This window comes from Neoarius graeffei, chromosome 15 (genome assembly GCF_027579695.1).
Source record: "Neoarius graeffei isolate fNeoGra1 chromosome 15, fNeoGra1.pri, whole genome shotgun sequence".
NCBI classification, from domain to species: domain Eukaryota; kingdom Metazoa; phylum Chordata; class Actinopteri; order Siluriformes; family Ariidae; genus Neoarius; species Neoarius graeffei.
Genome location: NC_083583.1, coordinates 21,378,232 through 21,399,939, shown reverse-complemented (window position 1 = coordinate 21,399,939; position 21,708 = coordinate 21,378,232). Strand labels below are relative to the sequence as shown.

At 41.6% G+C, this 21,708-nt stretch overlaps 2 protein-coding genes across 6 annotated transcripts in view; one reads left to right on the top strand and one right to left on the bottom strand.

Moving 5' to 3' along the window:
- The window catches only part of LOC132899246 (mitofusin-1-like), a 54,571-nt gene extending 39,898 nt beyond the window's left edge, over positions 1-14,673 (top strand). Inside the window, exons 11-19 of one of the 2 annotated variants that reach the window (XM_060940993.1) lie at positions 2,644-2,765; positions 2,983-3,109; positions 3,205-3,312; positions 7,723-7,825; positions 12,334-12,557; positions 12,706-12,897; positions 13,228-13,424; positions 13,602-13,736; positions 14,349-14,673. In XM_060940993.1, the coding sequence (XP_060796976.1) occupies positions 2,644-2,765; positions 2,983-3,109; positions 3,205-3,312; positions 7,723-7,825; positions 12,334-12,557; positions 12,706-12,897; positions 13,228-13,424; positions 13,602-13,736; positions 14,349-14,418 (1,278 nt within the window). In that variant the 3' untranslated portion in view covers positions 14,419-14,673. The remainder of the gene's footprint in view (positions 1-2,643; positions 2,766-2,982; positions 3,110-3,204; positions 3,313-7,722; positions 7,826-12,333; positions 12,558-12,705; positions 12,898-13,227; positions 13,425-13,601; positions 13,737-14,348) is intronic. The other variant, XM_060940994.1, reaches the window with a different exon arrangement.
- The window catches only part of LOC132899249 (trafficking protein particle complex subunit 10-like), a 48,605-nt gene that overhangs the window by 13,546 nt on the left and 13,351 nt on the right, over positions 1-21,708 (bottom strand). For 3 of the 4 annotated variants that reach the window (XR_009656672.1, XR_009656673.1, XM_060940997.1), the window contains exon 3: positions 20,274-20,409. Coding sequence is in view for 2 of the 4 variants with exons in the window: in XM_060940997.1 (XP_060796980.1) it covers positions 20,274-20,409 (136 nt within the window). In the remaining 2 variants the exon portion in view is untranslated. Of the gene's footprint in view, positions 1-15,001; positions 15,430-20,273; positions 20,410-21,708 lie in introns of those variants that run through there. The other variant, XM_060940996.1, reaches the window with a different exon arrangement.

Here is a 21,708-nt window from a genome sequence, read left to right as displayed (position 1 = left end):
ATTATGAATTTTTAATCTATCAGGAGGCTGAGGATTCTTGTATCTTGACTCACTGTGACTTTTTTTTTCCTGATTTTTACATCTTTAGGTTTCGTGCTTAGAAATAACTCATTTGTCATTTCCATTATAAGTGTTAAGAAAGGGAGATTTCTCAAGCAAATTGAAAATGCACACCAATATTTACAATAGTTAATAAATTATCACACTGGGGAACAATTTGAAAAAAATGTTCTGTTGAGTTAGATTTTTATGCTGATTAAAACTAAAATTGGCATGCTGATTCCAAAATTGCAGTCAGTTTTTTTTTCTAGCACGTCAAGTTTTTTCTCCACAGCTTACCCTCCAGATAAGCAAAATTCCACTGATTAGCTGTAGTAAGACTATTTGAAGGTTATGGAAGAACATTATCAGGGTAGATGGGATGTACATATGATGGCTGACTATTGTTGGAGCATCAAACGTGATGGTCCTCAAGTTGAACACTCCAGAAAGAGCTACAGTATAAACGTAAATTTTTACCTTAACTACTTGCACACAATTATAATTACAGTAGCCATATCCTTTGTAAAAACGTGTTAAATAAACATTGCAGTCATGCCTGTTTCTTTCATATTTCATTGTATGTCAATATTTGTAAATTTTTATAAAACAAGCACATATCTGTTAAGTACAGTATTTTTCATATTTAAAAAAAAACGGGGATCCTATAGTTCAAAAACTTGACGTGATAGAGAAAAACTGAGATCAGTTTTGGATTCTGCACCCAAAAATTAGTTAAAAACAGCTGTCAGACCTAACTCAACAAAAATTGTGTTCCCCAGTGTCATGAGTCTTAAAACTTAATCATATTTGGATTGAGATACGTACACCACACACATGCAGAGTTGTTTTTTTCCTGCCACCGTGTACGTCTTTCCTGAAGTGTAGCTTAATTATTCTGCCAGTTTTTTCCCCTGCCTAGCCATTTCCTTTTCCTAGGCCCATGTGCTCTTTTTCATCAATCTGTGTTCATTGCTGAAGTCTAGATTTGCTAAGGCGAGGACACCCTTCTCCTCAGTTCACCATTACATTTGTGTTTTCCTATTTGATATATCAGTGTTTTGTGGATTATGTTGATGTTTTGTATGATTTTGAGTACTGTATTTTCTGTACTATGAGGTTTTTGGGGTTTTTTTGTGTGTGTGATTTTTTTTTAAAATTCTCAAACTGCTGAATACAGAAATATAATATTTTGGCATAAGCCTAATTGTGATCTGTTCATTTGTTAGTGTTCGAGTAGATTAGATTAGATAAAACTTTATTGATCCCTTTGGGTGGGTTCCCTCAGGGAAATTAAGATTCCAACAGCATCATTACAGATAAACAGAGAAAAGAAATAGAGAAAACTTCTAGATAAATTAAAATAAATTAAATATTGTAAGTAAGGTGATAGCCCTGTGATGACCTGGCGACTTGTCCAGGGTGTACCCCGCCTTTCGCCCGTAGTCAGCTGGGATAGGCTCCAGCTTGCTTGCGACCCTGTAGAACAGGATAAAGCGGCTAGAGATGATGAGATGAGAAGTAAGGTGATATGACAAAAATATCATCGCATCTCATTATCTCTAGCCGCTTTATCCTTCTACAGGGTCGCAGGCAAGCTGGAGCCTATCCCAGCTGACTACGGGCGAAAGGCGGGGTACACCCTGGACAAGTCGCCAGGTCATCACAGGGCTGACACATAGACACAGACAACCATTCACACTCTCATTCACACCTACGGTCAATTTAGAGTCACCAGTTAACCTAACCTGCATGTCTTTGGACTGTGGGGGAAACCGGAGCACCCGGAGGAAACCCACGCGGACACGGGGAGAACATGCAAACTCCACACAGAAAGGCCCTCGCCGGCCACGGGGCTCAAACCCGGACCTTCTTGCTGTGAGGTGACAGCGCTAACCACTACACCACCGTGCCGCCCAAAAATATCATACGATACTCAAATATGTTTCTGTGATGGACTATATGATGCGATATATAGGTTTGCTAACAAACTACCAGCAAATTAGATTTTTTTAAAATGTGAAAAACTAAGTTTTGCGATACTTTAACGTCTATATAAATAAAGTTTTTTTTGTTTTTTTTTTAAGATTTCCTATAAATTTTAGCAGCTAATGTGCTACATCAGAGTTATACAAATACTGATGATCCTGGCATCTATCAGAAAAGTGTATGGTGACTTAGTTTATCACCATATCAATATTATAAAGTGAATTGCATGAAATATTGCTACATAATATGTTCAAGCAGATAGAATTGAGCAGGGAGCCCCTCACACACAATATGACCAACTTATTGTTCAGAAAATAGTGTTGAGCATCTGTTCATTATTTTGTTTTTGATATCATTTAATTTCTGTTCCAGATTGTGATATGTGATCTTTAAGTCTTTTTTACTTTTATCTTTGACCTGATTTGAATGTATGCTTTTGCATTTTATTTACTGTAAGTTACTGTGAGGTGAAGCATGACACTGCGATGGTGCAGACCTGCTGCTGAACTTTCTCCTCATCCTCTTCCTTTGTTTGGGACGAGCCGGAGCAGCAGGTCAGTATCTCGCCCCTTAAAGTGCTGCTCATCCCAGTAACACATGCATGTGGCCTCGCAGGAGTGTATCTCGCAGTCAGTAGTGAAAACAAAGTTTGAGCAGCACACAATCAGGGCAAAGCAGATCACTGAAAGTGTTAAAGACATCATGGATCAGATCCACATTGCTGCTGCTGAGAAGAGGTGGGTTCACTTTCTTTAGTTCTGTCTTCTGAGTTTCACTCTGGCATAGCTGGTTCTAACTTATTTCGACAGGCCACTGTGAAATTCGGAGCATAATTTAATATTGCAATCATGCATTATGTCTCTGTTATAAAGAGCTGGTTTGTATTCAGTTGTGTATATGCATGATTCATAAGCAGCAAGATGTACCTGTGATGAGCTTTGTAACCGTTATTAGGGTGGCCTCTCTGGAGGAGAAAGAGTATCTGAAGGACCGCTTGGAGTTTGTTCGAAATCAGCTCAAGCCTCTCACTGAGGATATCGAAAAGAAAATTAAGATGGTCTCAGAGCAGGTGGCCAACCAGGTAGAAATGGCAAAATGCAGCACTAATATTGAAAGTGATCTAGAACAGACTATAGACGGTTATTGAATGTCTGTCTGTCTGTCTGTCTGTACCAGGTATCAAATGCCATGGCAGAGGAGATCTGTCGACTCTCAGTGCTCGTAGATGAGTTTCGTTCAGACTTCCACCCATCATCTTCTCACATGTTAAAGAGCTACAAATCAGTGAGTTGATCTTCTCTTGGACACATTTCAGGAGAGCTTGTGCGTATTGCTGCATCTAAATTAGCTTATGTTCTCCTTATAAGCGCAAGGTCTCAATAAATTTCATCATTCTCATCTCATTATCTGTAGCCGCTTTATCCTGTTCTACAGGGTCGCAGGCAAGCTGGAGCCTATCCCAGCTGACTACGGGTGAAAGGCAGGGTACACCCTGGACAAGTCGCCAGGTCATCACAGGGCTGACACATAGACACAGACAACCATTCACACTCACATTCACACCTACGGTCAATTTAGAGTCACCAGTTAACCTAACCTGCATGTCTTTGGACTGTGGGGGAAACCGGAGCACCCGGAGGAAACCCACGCGGACACGGGGAGAACATGCAAACTCCACACAGAAAGGCCCTCGCCAGCCACGGGGCTCGAACTCGGACCTTCTTGCTGTGAGGCGACAGCGCTAATCACTACACCACCGTGCCGCCCTCAATAAATTTCAGTAAGCCTTAAATTTAAAGTACTTAAAATACCAAAGTTCCGTTACTTCTTATATAGTTCTTTAGCCAAGACTAGTTTGGTGTCCAGTGGTTGCTTTTTGGTAGCTGGCACTGGAGCTATAAGCCTAATGTTACGTAGAGGTTCCAGTTTTTAATGAGTAATTCAGACAGACTTGCTAACATAGTTTCTGAACACTATTACACATACACTTTTATATAAAAAATAAAAAAACACAAAAGGACATCATAGAGCTAAATACAGTAGGTAGCACCACCTTGAAGCAATGATTCCAGTGGTACAATAGATTGAGTTTGATATTTAACATTTTAAAGCTGACTTATTGTGCTATTTTAGGAAACGTTTTATGTATTTAAAAAAACCCGCGAAGGCGGCACGGTGGTGTAGTGGTTAGCGCTGTCGCCTCACAGCAAGAAGGCCTGGGTTCGAGCTCCGTGGCCGTCGAGGGCCTTTCTGTGCGGAGTTTGCATGTTCTCCCCGTGTCCGCGTGGGTTTCCTCCGGGTGCTCCGGTTTCCCCCACAGTCCAAAGACATGCAGGTTAGGTTACTGGTGACTCTAAATTGACCGTAGGTGTGAATGTGAGTGTGAATGGTTGTCTGTGTCAGCCCTGTGATGACCTGGCGACTTGTCCAGGGTGTACCCCACTTCTCGCCCGTAGTCAGCTGGGATAGGCTCCAGCTTGCCTGCGACCCTGTAGAACAGGATAAAGCAGCTACAGATAATGAGATGAGAAAACTCCAGAATCTGTAATGATTTAGGCCCACTTTACACGGGGATGGTATAAAACAAAAACGCAAAAGTCCGTTTTTGTTCTCACTTTTTTCCGCGTCTACACGACCGTTTTCAAGGAGGAAATCTGCGTCTATACGGTGACGCATAAATGTCTCCGCTATGTCTGCACGCATGCGCAACGTCTTCTGTCTTGTCTGATCTGCACCGCTGTTCTGTCAAGTTATCCTACCAAGCCTACTACGCATGCGCGAAATCCAGGAGGGTAGGAAAATTTAACAGTAGTTTTGTCCCACCGATCAGCTGGGCTGATAGAAAATCGGTGAGAATTTCACGCATTTGCCGATTTTTATGTTTTGTGCGTATTGGTCGAGTCAAATAATTTGTAATGACTTGTTTTAAATAATAAAACGGTCTGTATGAGAACTTGCTAGGATAACTTTACAGAACACCGGTCCGGCTGAGGTACTGTAGTGCTCGAGGGAGGAGCAGGAGCAAACCGAAACTCTTTTAATCTGCCTTTATTAAGTAACACTCACTCTTATTTCGGTGAAGAAGAGAAAAGGCAGTGTCCATCTCAGCAAAATAAACCCGTTCGGCTGCTAGTTTTGTTTTCAGTCTCGGGTTTATGGTTTCACGAGCGGCTTGAATAGGCGGCGCGCGCGTGCGTGTGTAACTTGGCGACACCAAACTGAGGAGCTCCAGCCGGGCGGGTGAGCAGGAAAACACATCTACTGCATTAAAACACAGAGCAGCTTGAAGGTCTGTTGGATCGGGTGTAATCAGACATGCACTTACTTTTTTTGGATAGGACAGTGTAGAGAGACAGGAAATGAGTGGGAGAAAGAGACAGGGAGGGATCGGGAAATGACCTCGGGTCGGAACCGAACCTGGGTCCCTGGATTTTATGGTATGATGCCTTAGCCATCTGAGCCACGACACCCCCACTTACTTTCTTACTTCCCGGGCTGGCATGTACAGTATATGACACATGTATGACGTAAACGCGTACCCGACGTGAGCAGATCCGAGCAGAGTTTCGCGTATTGGGTAGTTTAGACGGATACGCAATGGGGGCCGTTTTTAAACTTATCCACTCTGGAAAGCGTTTTCAATTTTATCCGTTTTTCAGCCTCGGAAACGCCGTCCTCGTGTAAACGAAAGGCACTTCTGATAAAATATTTAGTCGTTTTTACCCGACAGCGTCCTCGTGTAAACGGGCCCTTAGACATGAAGGCTATAACCTTCCTTCATTTGTTGGCTGGTTTACCCCTGTGGGTTTAGTATACAACTAAACTAGCAAATTTCAGACACTTAATTTCCATTCAAGTTATTTCACGAAATCAAGTCATACATGAGCTGACATGCCTCGTCAGCTATAAACCATGTACGGCGAGATTGAGTAGAATAATTGTTTTATTCTATTCACATTCACTGGATTTTGAGAAACAGCATTTTTATTTTTTGCAAATTCGATACAAAATATTTGATACAAAACATTGGACCAAATCATTTCCGCTTAGAATGTAAACAAACCGGCGAAATGGCAGGAGCAATTTGTGAAAAATGCTGCTATAATAATTCTTGGGGAAAAAAAAAAAAAAAACTTACGTTCTTGTGTTCAAATACTTTTATTCCATATTTTGTTGCTGGTTTTTTTTCTTCTTTTTTTTCTTGTTTTGTTTGGGTGGTTCCTTCTTTAGGGTTTTTTTTTTTTTGGTGGTTGGCAAACCAACTTAAAGGTGCATTACTGCCACTGACTGAGCTGGAATGTGGAACAAGAGATATTTGGGGGGGACTATATTCTTTTAGCGATTTCTGATTCTTTTAAATACTTTTTGGGGGGCTTTGTTTTCAAGTAGAGTTTTTATTTCGTCCTCGGTTGATTCAGCAGCATGCGCCGCCATTTTGTTTTTCTCTACTCGCGGTATATGAGCTGATAGCCTAGCAGTAGAGGGGCTAATCAGAGCGCGCGATTGCTCATATCCAGTGACTGTGAATAGAATTATATATATTAATTTTGACTACGGCAGCACGGTGGTGTAGTGGTTAGCACTGTCACCTCACAGCAAGAAGGTTCTGGGTTCGAGCCCAGTGGCTGACGGAGGCCTTTCAGTACGGAGTTTGCATGTTCTCCCCATGTCTATGTGGGTTTCCTCCGGGTACTCCGGTTTCCCCCACAGTCCAAAGACATGCAGGTTAGGCTAATTGGTGGCTCTAAATTGACCGTAGGTGTGAATGTTTGTTTGTCTCTATACAGTATTGCCGCTTTTCCACTACCAACGCGGCTGAGTTGGGCTGAGTCGAGCTGAGCGGGGCTGTTGGAGTTGCATTTCGACTACAACCGCGCTGAACCGTGCTGGCTGGAAGTGGGTGGACACATTGGGTGGAGTTAGCGAAAGTGGGTGGACGTCAGGTGATGTCGTTATGCGGCGCAAACAGTGACATCAGTGATCTTTTAAGTGGTAGTCTCACAACCCAGAGAGTAAACAATAAACATGGAGGACATGGTGTCGTTAGTGTTGCTGGTCTTGGTTCTGTGGCTTGCTGTCACCGACAACGCCAACAGATACTGGCAAGAGCGTATAGATGAGGCGAGGCGCATAAGGCTTCATAATTCTCGTAATTCGTAATTCTCCTTCTTCCGGGTTTACGGTGTTTACAGATCCCAGCGTGCTCGCGGGGCGTGTGTGGGCATGTGAGGACACTCCTCCTCACCAATCAGTGCACAGGGGAGTGTCTGCTCACGCCCCTAGCCTCACTCAGCTCGGTTTGGCTCACTTCAGCCCTACTCCAAAACCGTGCGAGTTTTGGGGGCTGAGCAGGGCTGAAGCGAGCTGAGTCGTGCTGTTCTTAGATAGTCGAAACGCGAGCCGTGTCGAGCTGAAGTGAGCTGAAAAAGGGTAGTGGAAAAGGGCCATATGTCAGCCCTGTGATGATCTGATGACTTGTCCAGGGTGTACCCTACCTCTTGCCCATAGTCAGCCGGGGTAGGCTCCAGCTTGCCCGCAACCCAACACAGGATAAGCGGTTACAGATAATGGATGGATGGATGGATAATTTTTACTACATTTATACTAAGGAGAAAGTTTGTGTAATTTTTTTTTTATTTTCAAGGAAAATTTGTCTTGTATAAATTTTACAAAATGTGCAAATCTGTTTCTCAGGATCTGCTTAATCATGTGGAAAAGGGAATGGGAAAGAACCTGGCTTTCCGCTGCTCTGATGCAGTCAACGCTTCTGTGCAGTCCTCTCAGAAAGAAATGATCGGTGTGTGCCTATTGTAACGAAAATCAACTAAAATGAGACTTATTTTATTAATTATGTTACAAACGTACAAAAGTGTATTGTGTCAGGAATAAAACACACCACGGTGTGGTTTTATAATAAAATAGTCAGTGACAGATGGTGTGATGCAGTACAACATGAAGCAGTGTTACTGCTATCACATTGAAGTTGATTATTTTCCATCTTAAAGTGTTTTATTCCTATTATACCACAGCAGTTTCTGACGCATTTTATTCTTTTATGTTTAATGTTGTGGAATGTCCATGAAACAACTTGTTTTGTGTACTGTTACTTGCATTGTAACAGCTATAAACAATCATTCCCTCACTAGCCTTATTTTCTTTATTTTGACATTACTTTGACAAAAAAAACCACGGCTTTACCTCTGTCTGTTACAAAGCTCGTTATATAAATGTCTCCTTACAGAAAATGTAACCGTATTAACAGATATACACATTGTTTAATCAATTTATGTGGCGTGTCAAACATACAGGCTAAATGAAAATTGTTACTATAAAAACAATGCTGAAGACATTTTCCTGCTTTTATAGGAGATTAAATAACACCTTGTGAATTCAACAGTGCTGTGGTATAAAATCAGGCATGAAAACGGGTCAGGGGTGAAAAAGGTGAGAAGGGTGCGCGAGTGGTGACGTGGCCTCTGGTGTTTTATTTTGTTTGGGGTGGGTCCTCCCCCAGAATAAATATTACAGCCTCCTTAGTAAGTATACTGTATTGACATTTGCACAAGGACATACAGTACAAATACATGTAGTTATAGTGAAATTATGCCCTGGAAAAAAATGCGAATAATAGAACGAAGAAAGTGGAACACAAGGAATAGTGATCGTTTTTTCCTTTTATTTGCCTGGACCACCAGTGTCTCCATGGCCCGCTTTCGCCGAGTTGCCACATGTTTCAGCCTTGCCCGCTTCTCTTCTTCAGCAGTCGGTTTCTTGGCCTGCTGAGCACTGCAAGTTGCTTGAGAGCCATACTTGCTCTGCTGCTGCTGCTTTTCCTCCTTGTTCACCCTCTGCTGGTGTTTGTATGTGGCTGCTGCAGAGTTAATGTTCTTGCACAATGTTCTGTCCACTTCCCCAAACTTCACGTCCTCCCTTCTAAAGAGCTGCATAGCTGTCTTCCCCCTGGACATCAGCGTGTACTTGACCATCTGTATTGCATTAAATGTTTCCACATTCATGTTGCCACTCCTTTGATCAATTACATCATTCATCAGACTAAATGAGGACTCAACTCTAGGTCCATGAAAGATGGAGAGGCAACACTTAACCAGTGCACCCAGGGAGGGGCACTTGTCTGGTTTGTCGAAGACATGACCCCACCACTCCACGATGCTCTCTCCCTCCTTGAAGCTGGGGATGGTCAGGTCAACACTGAACCGCACAAGTTCCCTCTGGATATTCTGGTCTGCTGGCAAAAGGTGCCCCAGCATACCACTCAGCCTGCCAAGATATGGAAGTACCTGCAGCTTTCAGTTCTTTTCAAATCAAGGCTGAATACTTTCTTCTTTGCTGCTGTCTTTTATTAAATCAAATTTGAGACTTTTAATTTGATTTCTTTCAGCACGGACAGCACTACAAAATGGCATCTCCACTATACAGTGCCCTATAGAGAGCTACCGCATGACGTCACTGTGCCGCGAGATTTTGTTAGGCGCCATATTGGAAGACCAAGTACATGCACTCACAATATAAAACAAAGTACGAGCGAGAGTAAAGTGACATGATGGATGATAATTCGGGTTATGTGAGTACATTACCAGCTGCAGAAAGGGCACGGTATGTGGAGAAACTGGCTGTGATTGATGGGTTTGACCCATATGATAAGACTCGGGGCAAGGGAGAATGGAAACATAAGGAGGACCTGACACCAATTCTGCCATCTGTTTGCTACCCAGACATTGTAAACTATTTGTTGTTTACACCCAGTGCCTACACTGCTGATGACTTGAAGGCCTACAAGGGGCTACAGGCTTACAATTATGTTGTTAGTGGCTTGGGTCGTGATATTACAGCTGTTAAGAATAACCTACACATAGTTATGGCCAAGGTAATCTTGTTGATATTTATATTTTAATATATCTTTTCAGTTGAAAAATTAATACTTTGTTACTATTAAGGTATCCATAATTTAGGTTAATTTATCCAAATTATACATATGTATTTATGATATATGCCTACACAACAACTATGCTTTATTTATATAATAGGAGGGAGAGCAAGCCCCAAACCATCCTAAATTATTATTATTAATAATAAATTGTAGAAGTCTGGGAGGCTTGCTCCTCATACAGTTGTCAACTTGGGGCCAATTTAGCATGTTTTAAATTTGAATTTCTTGCGTTTGCTTACTTCAAAGTGTCCGCAGATCATGCACAGACTTATCCATTATATCCACAGTTTTTTTGCCAAGTCTCACACAGGTTTCTTTCAAGTCTACTGTTGGGCCAATAAATCATAAATAAAACAGCTCAGATTTGTTTGTTTAAGTCGTTTGCCACTCCACTTTATTCTCGTGGGTTCACATACCGCTGCCGTTATTTCCCCCTAATCATGAGTTTGTTGGTCTTCCAAAATGGCGCAGGGTCTGTTTACTTCCGGTTTCGGGTGACGTCAGTGAAATCTCTCTATTGAGGTATTTCACCTGACGTCACAGGGTCACATGACGCCCCGGTGTCCACCATTTTGGACGGCAAGCTAGCTAATGTCAACAACAGTAGTTAGTATGTTACTGTAGCAATATTTACGTTCAGTCATTTGGATGACTGTTAAAACCTTTCAGTCTCAAGTTTTTCCTTTACTGGATTTACTAGTTTACTGAGCTAGCGCGCGATGGCTCCCGGCCCGGCCGGAGAGCGCGCGATGGCTCCCGGCCCGGCCGGAGAGCGCGCGATGGCTCCCGGCCCGGCCGGAGAGCGCGCGATGGCTCCCGGCCCGGCCGGAGAGCGCGCGATGGCTCCCGGCTCGGCCGAGCGCGCTAGCTCAGTAAACTAGTAAATCCAGTAAAGGAAAAACTTGAGACTGAAAGGTTTTAACAGTCATCCAAATGACTGAACGTAAATATTGCTACAGTAACATACCAGCTACGATGTTGTTGACATTAGCTAGTGCTAACAGCTAGCTGCTAGTACACTGCTACAACACAGACACCGACCCTAATAATACAGTTCTTAGTCATTGCCTGGTAACAGCAAATTTATAACGGGCCATGTCTCAACAGACTAAGAAGTTATTTCAATGACATTTAATAACATTTTGTTTATCCTGAGGACCGAAAGTAAATGAAAATGTGAACAAACCTTAGCTGTAATAAGATGGCGACCACCGGCTCCAGGGACGACCCGCTGATGTAGGCATGTTACCCAGCCTGACAAAATATTTGTAGGCATCCAAACTCTTATACGCTTTCAGATCAATACCTGTGTATGGCGATGGGTTTTTAACGACATAGGTATACAGATCCTGTGGGCCGAAGTCAGGTAAAGACGAGGGCTTCGTGTACTTCCGTACGTCAGTGAACAATCCTGGTGGAAGCAGGTAAACATCGTTCTCTAAGCCTGCTAACCTCAATTTTTGCAAATACCTCTCCCTCTGCTCGCCCTGTAAATGCCCTACATCACTGGATAGTGAAGGTGTTTTCTGCATCTCGCTCCTTTTTCTTTTATGTTTTTCGTTTGTCGCCTTCCTCGCATTCAAACTGATTCAAGCCGTGCCGTCCAAAATGGCAGCATCACATGACTTGGTCACGTGAGTGAAATACCTCAATAGTGAGTAGCGAGCAATTTCGGACACAGGGATTGTCAAAAGACGCGCGCGCCCTCTTTCGAATGCTGACGTAATCAAGCCGGAAGTTTTGTTTGTTTTGATGGCAAATCAGGGAAGTTTGAAAAAAGTAGGAAATTCAGTCCGATGACTCAATCCAGCTTCCAGCGGTCTGCTCTGCACTCTGACTGATGTGTGCACGCTCTGGCCAGCAGGAGAAGAGGCGCGAAATGATGCCGCTTGCCCTTCGCAGCGAGATGTACTCGTCGCTATGGCATCAAAGCAGGAGGAGGAGGCGCAAACCGGCACGAACTGTCTATGGGTGCGAAGCGACCTCCTTGCCCTTTGGGTCAATATCAAACCCCCCCCAATTTTTTTTCCCCTCATCGGATCTACACGATTCACGTAGGTCACCCATTTTGGTTTCAAAACGGCGAATTTCGCCGAAAGGTGAGGGATTTTCATGCATGTAAAATGTAATTGTTTATTGGCCGGCTTCCTCATATTAAGAGATTTGGTACAGCAGCTGTTATTGATTAACCAAGGGTCCGTATATGAATGATCATGGTGACAACTTATCTGCATAATAGATAATTTTACATGTTCTATTCTTATGCAATTTCATCACATGAGAGACAGCACATGCTGCACACCAGCACTGAAGGACATTGTCCTCTAATGATCTTCTCTTGCCCCCTGTGCTAACAGAATGTTTGCAGCCTTTACTGCCCCCTGATGTTCAGAGCCAAATCCACATGCTCATTCCTTCCAGAAAGTTTGACCTCAGCTATGACCTGAACTGCGCAATCCTCTGTGCTGATTTCCAGGAGAACATCAAGTTTCAATTCTCTCTTGGCTGGACTGCTCTGGTCAACCGTTTCCTCGGCCCAGCCAATGCCAAGCGTGCCCTCATGCTGGATCAAAACCTCCAGGTAATCTCAGATATTTATGGCTCAGTCCTATAAAAATGTCATTCGTAAATTAGCCTGTATGAACACTATTACCGTTTTGTTACGCTTGTCACATGCCACTGAGGAACCCCTTCTCACAAGCTTTTTCTCTCTCATTTGTCTGTCTCAGCTCACACGTCCTTTGGCCATCACTCCAGGAAGCGGTGCCATTGCACAGGCTCCACCCCCTAGAGCTGCTGTGGCTACTCCGAACCAACCTCAGGCTGTGATGAACCAGGAGGAGCTCATGATGTCTATGGTTGGAAATCTGGCTTCCCTCACCTCACGCACTTCCATGAGCGTGGTCGTCATTGGGGGAGTGGTGGGTAACATATTAATCCAACAGTGTGTAAAGTCCAATGATCTTACAAAGAATGTGTTTGGAAATATTGTACATTTGTTTTTGTTTTTTTTAGCGGAACTCATGTTTTTTGTCAGCTTATATCACAGCACTGTTGAATTCTCTGCATTTTTGTCTTATTGTGATGTAAGAGGAATAATCCAGGGTGGGAACAGTAACTCCATGCCATGCCACACCACCCAGTTGTGGATTACTTTCCCATAACAACATGCCCCATTATATTTATTCCTTGCTCATTACCCATGGCTTAAGGTCACAGTATTATAATCAACCCATTTGTCTTTGTAACAGGTATGGAAGATGATAGGCTGGAAAGTCATCGCTGTATCCATGAGTCTTTATGGTATGGTGTATTTATTCGAGAAACTCACTTGGACCACCAAGGCTAAGGAGAGAGCACTGAAAAAGCAGTTTGTAGATTACGCCACCGAGAAACTCCAGATGATCGTCAGTTTCACCAGTTCAAATTGCAGCCGGCAAGTGCAGCAGTAAGTAACCGTATTTATCAACTTAAATACTGAACAGGCCACTCAAGAATAACCACTTGTAATAGGGGGGGGTTCTTCTGGAATTGAGGTTGGTGTGGGGTTTTTTTTTTTTGTATTCTGTGATAAAGATGTTAATTTGGTTGTACACAGTTGTGAGTGATGGTTTGTGCCATGCAGGGAGATAGCCAGCACGTTTGCCAGGCTGTGCCAGCAGGTGGATATAACCCAACAGGACCTGGAAAGTGAAATCAGCCGGCTGACGACAAAGATCCAGCAGCTAGAAACAGTCCAGAGCAGCTCCAAATCACTTAAGTTAGCACACAACTTTTTAGGACAATAAATCAATTAATAATAAACATTGGGGGCGTCGTGGCTCAGGTGGATAAGGCGCCATACCATAAATCCGGGGACCCGGGTTCGATTCCGACCCGAGGTCATTTCCCACTCCCTCTCCCGCTCATTTCCTGTCTCTACACTGTCCTATCCAATAAAGGTGAAAAAAGCCCCCCCAAAAAAATAATTACGTTAATAACGGCGATCTGTGCACAGATCTTAGTTGGTAAATCTTTACAATGTTACCCTCCTTCCATAAGCTTTGCAAATTGAAATTAGTTTTGTCTCCCATTTTTTTTTTTTTTCCATTTTGGCATATTTGAAAATCACAACTATACAAACTCAATGAAGGGTTATTAGTCTTTTGACTAGAATAGGTTTAATCCAAACCTCAGTAACTCAAAAACAAAAAGGCCTATAACTGTCAAGTTGTATCTGCATTAAGTGGGTAAAATGTCTCTTTTTTTTTTTTTTAAATCTTAAAACATATCTTCCTTTGCATTTTGTTGTGGACAGCTAAAGGTGTCCCAGGCTGTAAGTAGTGTGAACTCCTGGTACTTGTTAAACTTTTTTTCCTTTTTGTTCTTCCAGACACAAGGCCACAGATTTGGAGAGGCAACTGGAGAGTTTCACAAGCCAGTATCTCCAGCCACAGAACTGAATTCTCCATTCTCACTCACTCAACACCTTGGTCTCAGGAATTTGTTTATTCCACCAGGAGGAATCCACGTGATATGTAGCAGCTGTATATCTGCACTTTAAAAAGATCAATGAATAACTGTAACATACGCTTACACAATCACACGTCGTTTGTCTTTATTATGAACAGTTGTGATTTGATTTGCTGTTTAAATTGAATGATTATCAAACTCTGAAAATACTGAACTGTGGGAGGATAAACATAAAATGATGACTATACTGCTTGAACTGTAAAGTTGACTCCATGGCACTTCTCCAAACACTATAAAATCAGAACTTTGTTCACATCCAGCTGGCTTGAAACGAAGCCCTTTTCTGAGCCATGTTTTCTAGAAGGGAAAGTTCTAGAAAGTGTTTAACTGAAATCAGTATTTTGTCGATTAGCCTTTTGATCAGTGCCTACTTTCAATATGTTAAATCTAAAACCCTTCTATGATTCTAACCCATTGGGAAGACTATTTTGGATTCTGATTTGTAAAAACATGAAATGCTCAACTTAAAAAAAAAAAAAAAAAGGGCATAATTAAAATATAACCTATGATTGTAATTCCTTGCCTATATTTTAGCATGAGTAATGTGACTAAGGCCAACAAATTTGGTTAAAGGTCTTATTTAATACAATATCAACTTATAGTAACACCATGATCACCAAGCCACTGTACAAATACAAAAAAAAATACTATAAAAGAAAATCTCTTAGGCCCTGTCCACACGGCAACGGATTCAGGTGACTCCGATACAATTGCTTATCATTTAGGCCTGGCGTCCACACGGCACCGGCGTTTTGGGTGCCCAAAACGCAATCTTTTTGAGAACGGGTTCCAGAGTGGAAAGATCTGGCAACGTTGCCGTTGTGAAGTCGTCTGGATGAGTAAAACGGATTTGTTTACGATGACGTCACAACCACATGACTGAGTGCTTCACGCCGGGTAGAAGTGCAACGAATATCACCAGGAAAAAGCCTTACAGAGCACTAGTGAGAGTGAAACACGAGCTTAGATATTATTATTATTATTATTATTATGTTCAGTGTTAGTTCACAGTAGTAATGCAAGAAGCAGAATAGTGACAGTAATAGTGAAGCAAAAACATGCAATTGTACAAACACTGCAGCTCTACAGCAAAATATTTATTTATGAAATGGTTTGATTCTTAACACCAGTAGTGCCAATGAGCTTCTCATTGTGATGCGAGTTGTCAACAAATCCTATAACTTGGTTCATGAAACGCACTTACAAAATATTTTCACTGTGAATATTTATTGTGTAATGGTGCAAAGTGAGAGAGAGAGAGAGAGAGAGAGTCAATCCCGCCAGCAAAAATAGAGAAAAAAAGAGCGATCTCACCTCTTCAGATGTGGGTTTAAGTCCTACAATACATTCCTCAAAAAGGGCGTAGAGGAGCAAATTAATCATTATTTAATTAGCATTCAATTTATTCCGGACCATTAAAGACACCGCCTTCCGCGTAGAATCATAGGTCATCCTCGCCGCCATTTTGGAGAGGTCAAAGCAGAGAATAAAGATTAGCTGCGTTTAACTGTACCAACAGGTTTGCCATCCAAACGAGATCACATGGGATTACCTTTCACAGGTGAGACTGGAAAAATACTTTTCATTGTATTTGGTCATTATAAAGTAATTTTACAAACAGATTTTCCTGACTTTGTGGCTAATATGCATCCTTACTTCTTCTATTGTTCTGGTGTCTCCGAAGGGACCGTCTTACAGCGCCCCTAGAGGTGTGGCATGTGTATTGCATCGTTTTCAGCAAGCGTTGCGTTGCCATATGGACCTGATATTTTACTGATTGTTGCCCATTTGGACGCGATATATTTTTAAATAACATCTCGTTGCCGTTGTCGTGTGGATGTAGCCTTAAATGATTAGTTCACATGATGGCACTATAAAATATCAAGGCACAAAAGCCTTGTGTTTACTGGCTTAAAAGGTTTAAAAAAGAAAAAAAAAGCAGGGGCTGGTAACTACTTCTGCTTAGTGGCCATTCCCTGTTTCACTTTTCATTTCAAAGTCTTAATACAGTGTTAATACAGTTTGTCTGGGGGAGGGGAAAAAAAATTAAAAACCCTTACGATGGGAACAGCAGTGCTGTTAATGCCACTGGGTCATCACTGAAACACTTGCAACAATAATACACTCTGCCATACTCACATTTAAGCACCAGGGTTGTACATGTGACTGCATTCTAACACAGTGTGCTGACCACACAATTGTTAAACACAAAATTAATGATTGAGAAACCAAATGGCACAAAAATGGGTATAAAATACACTGGGAATGTTCTGATGAATTTAACCAAGATTACACATTAAGGCTTATCAAAAGGCCTGGTTTGCAATAAAAAAAAAAATTGAATGGTCTGGCTTTATCAAATGTACTTCTAAGAATTGCAAAGGACATGGCTAAATGTGTAAATGAACACTTAATTTTTTGGTTCCTTTGGTTACTGCTGGTACAAACTGATAAAAGAATTAAATACTGCATCGTTTATGAGTGAAGGCAAAAACGGGCACAGCGCCTTCGGCACAATACATTTCTAGTGTTCTTCATTAACAGCAGCCTAAATTTAGTTTCACAACTAAAACCAACCATGCTACAAACTCGACCCAACAAATAAACATAGTTCATTCAGCCTATAGTAACGCAGATTGCTTTATAATTACTAACAGACCGATTATTGATCCTACACTGCAACAATCTGGGTCTTCTGGGATTTTCTACAGAGTCTCAGTAGCACTTGGAAAGTTTGAATGGGTTTTCGGGCAGATAAGAAATGACCAATAGTGCAGGGGAAAAAATAACCTTTACATGTGTTCTGCAGTAATAATAATAATAATAATGATTTGCGTCTGGGATTATCTGCCTTATTCTGGCCACAAAAATCCGAGCTTTTATTATGCCATGATGTGTTTGTACATTAGAGCTGGAATTTGAGTTTGTAGGGCAGCAGTATCCTGGTACACTTCTAGAACTGGGTGGATTTCCCAAAAGCCTCTTAACGCTAAGAGCATCTTAACTAGGAGTGTGTGTGTTCATTGTGCTGCTCACTCTATCATTTAACGATTATCTTTGTGCTGCGATGCTTTTGGGAAACTCAGGCCAAATCAGTGCAGAACTGCTTGATATCAAGGCAATACAAGATATTTCAACTCCTAGGTTCTCAATTTGTTTCAATCCAGGGAGAAAAATAAGGGACTTGCACTTTTATATTAAAAAAAAAAACAAAACACACACCCACACACCACAGCAGCAAACATTTTATGAATGTTCTCAGTTACATAGCTGCTGGTTACACACAAAGTCCCTAATGTCCTTAAGCCATCTAGTATCGTAAGGTCTACATTTTTTTTCCCCCCTTCACTAAAGGAATTGGGTAGAAATTATTACTGAAGCACAGTCTTTATGCCGTTTCTGCCGCTTATGCCAGACAGTTGCTGCCCTGCCCCACCCTCTCTCTCTAAACTATTCAGAAAGTACCTGTGCTTTATTCTTATTTTTGAGGAAACTGGCTCTTAGAAAGTGCTTTCTAAAAAAAAAAAAAAAACCCTAAATAAAATGAATGCAGGTGCTAAAGAGTACTGGCACACAGGAATCTGCTAAAAATATGTTGAAATTCAAATATACTGTAAAATGATGCGTCTCAAACAAAACAGCAATAATAGGCTGCAATCAAACTACAAAAATATATACAATACCATTGTGTGAGCGCATATATATATATATATATATATATATATATATATATATATATATATATGGCATATATATATGGCATATATATATGGCATATATATATGGCATATACATGTGCATACTGCTGTACATGTATACCATATTTATATTCATATGCTGTACATACGTATGTACATAAAGCACAATGATGCCTCCATCGTTTCTCAATAACCTCAATTTATCATAACTACCAGGATAAATCGTTTGAGCGCGAGTCTCGTTGAGGTCCGGGGTCACCGCGATCAATTCGGCCGAGTCGCTGTCCGATTCCGAGGCTGCACGGTCAAACCAGTGGGTCACATTCACCGATTGCTTCGCAACGGCCATAGGTTCATACATATATGGTTTCACCCCTCGATATTCAATTTGGAGAGTTCCGACTTCAAAATCGCTATTGATTTCAGACATTTTACACAACCTCTCACGATCAAAGTCCGTACACGTGTGCTCGGTTCGCAAGTAAACACAGAACTGGTCCCAGTCTGTTTGGCTTGAATGACGTCACGACGACGGTCCCCTGGCGGTGAAAGCGCGCATAAGTGAGATGTAAACAAACCTTCGGAACTTGCGCAAACCAGTATATTAACCGTTTTATTCAATTTGAGTGCAAATTAGACACCAGGAAGATTAAATTCGCTTTTTGGGTCGCTCTTGATATTCTACGTTCCACCTCCGACCCTTGCCAAGGACCTTTAATGCTGGCCTTCATAAATCAAGGAATGGCTATTTAAAAAAAAAGTACTTAAAAGAACTAAGTACATTTACATGTATATATCGTTCATAAGAATTTCTAGGGATGTCAATTATGGTGATGCATTTTTTTTCCTTTGGGGGGAAAAAATGCTAGAATTAAAGATAGGAGTTGTTTTTTTTTATTAACACTAAGCTTTACCAAAAGGTGACAATTATAGTTCCGACTGTATAAGAATTACTATTATTTATAAAACATGGAGTTGTTTCACAATCACTGATGATTAGTCAACCATTTTGTGAGGACACTAATAACACATTGTGGAATGCATTTTAATGGAATCACAATACAACAGCAAATGATCTAGTGAAATAGTTAGGCATGTATTTTACAGATCACCGGACTTCTGCGATCACAAGGACACACACCTTCGTCACATTTTCATCGGCTCTTATGTCAGAAGTATCAGACTGTTGGAGGTGATTTTTTAAGGTCAGGTTCATTTCTAAGATTTCCCACTGGACATAAATGGAAATTTATTTAAGGCATTATGTTTTATTAATCAGTTTATATAAATACATTTCTTTTACAAGGTTCGTCAGAAATATCAGTCACTCCTTCACATGACCCAATGTGCGCGCACACATGCACACTTCACACCAAGGAGCAATTTAGAGTGGCCCTTCCTGCACATAGTTTTTTAAGAGGTCAGAGGAAACCAGAGAACCCAGAAGAAACTTAGACACAGGGAGAACATGCAAAAGTTCCAAATCAGGATTTTAATAACCATGTGATGCTCTGTGCCCGTTTCTGAGACTGCTCCTGAACGTTTCGACTCTGGCTGAGACTAAAGGCCAATTTATGCTGACAACGCAGTCCTCGCAGATGGCCTCGCAGATGGCGTCTGCGTAGCCCCCCCACCTTCGCAGACGCTCTGCGCGCACCTCCCAAAAATTGTGACCACCGCAGAAGCCTCGCAGACAAGAGGGTTCTGATTGGTCCACTCTACATCCGCTGTACACGCACTTCCGCTTCCCTACTTTCCCGGTTTGGTTTGTTTTCACTACCGGCATTTTTAAAAACACGAGCGAAGATGGAGCAGCACGAAGAGCGGTTGATCGAGGAAGTGAGGAAGTACGTACATCTATACGACTCCAGTTCTAGTCATTATAAGTAACCGGAGGATAAACACTCCACTAACCACACCCACCAACTACTCCTAGCGATTTCGTGACTTCGCGCCCCCTTGTGTTGTGGCAGTGAATAACATCGCGCACGCCTATTACTCCCCGCTCAACGATAAATCACAACTGTCTGCGAAAAGCTATCTGCGAAAGCCTTGTCGCAAGAGCATGCAGAGGCCCTTAGACTTACACAGCAGTCAGTCCAGTAGATGCGCAGGAAAGGGAACGTGAGGAGAGCCTTGTTTCCCTCTTTAGGAAGCAGCTCCTCTTTGAACTGGACAAAGTTGGCTTCTAGATGGATCATCTTCGGCGCGCGCCCGTAAGACCTGAGGGAAATGAGAATGGAACACAAGTCAAACCACAGCACCAATGTCTTTTTATACCACTAGTTCTCTATACATAAGCATGTGTCTAATGCGCTAGCCTGCAGTGACCTTTCCTGTAAGGTTTCTAGTGTTACAGTGGATAGGTTACTATTCTTCCTCAGGAGGTGAAGCCTAAATGGCACATAGCTGAGGAACCCAGTTCATGCTACTCTGCTTAAACGAGTCTTGAAATCAACAATGACTTGCCTTTGAGGCAAAACAGGAAGGTTATATAAAACGTTTAGAGTTAATTAGCATCCGAAAAGCAAAGCTTGTACAGTGCTTCGTGCATGACACTTACAGTTTATACTCAAACAGCTAATTTCTGCCACTCATTATGCTTATATAATATGACTTGTTATTTTTATAACACTTTAGAATGCTTTAAAGGCATCTTCTACTCAGAGCATAAATTTTCAGTGTGTGTCTCAGCACATTTTGTGAACAGCTAGGATGAAGGAGTTCTGAATATGAGCAAGCCCCTATTTTTGAGCCAGATGTGTCCTTGACTAACCATTAACTATCTATCAAAGCTTTATTTGTGCCTGAGAATACTCTCTGAAAACAAAGAACTAAAAACAACCTCGCTCTAATGCTTTATACTTACTTTCTAATCAGCAGAAGTGCAAGGTCATGGATTATTTTTATTACAGAGAGCACACACAGAGCAAAATGACACTAAACCTTCAGAATGGCTCCAAACCAGCTGTTCTACAGCATACACACCATCTAGTACTCCGTATATTCAAAGGATATCCTGTAGTTAGGGTTATATGATACAATGCTGATTTCATCAAAACTGTCACTCTAAGAGAGCGCAGGTACTGAATTCTTGATTCTGATTGGTCTGAAGTTGTTGATTCATTTTCTATAACAGCAGCTCTGACAATAATTCTGGCTGTTTTTTATTAATACGTTTATCAGAACACCTTATGATTTCTATAGTAATAAACTGCTATAGGGATTTGTACAGAGGGGAAAGAAAAAAAAAAGGCACCCATGTAACCAGGGACATAGTGAAAGTCTTCAGGACAGATGGCTGTGTGTTTTATGACTTTTGGGAACACGACAACCTGCTTTTTTGTCTTTCTTCAAGAAGGGGGGGGGGAGGCTGGTGAGGAAAATACTGCTAACAGCTATAATGTAAGTAACAGGAACCAACTTGTTTCATATGTTCCACAAGATTAAATGTAAACTGTAAGCAGATAAAAGGTACTACGTGTCATTCATTAACAAATAAAACACTGCTAGCGTTTGTAA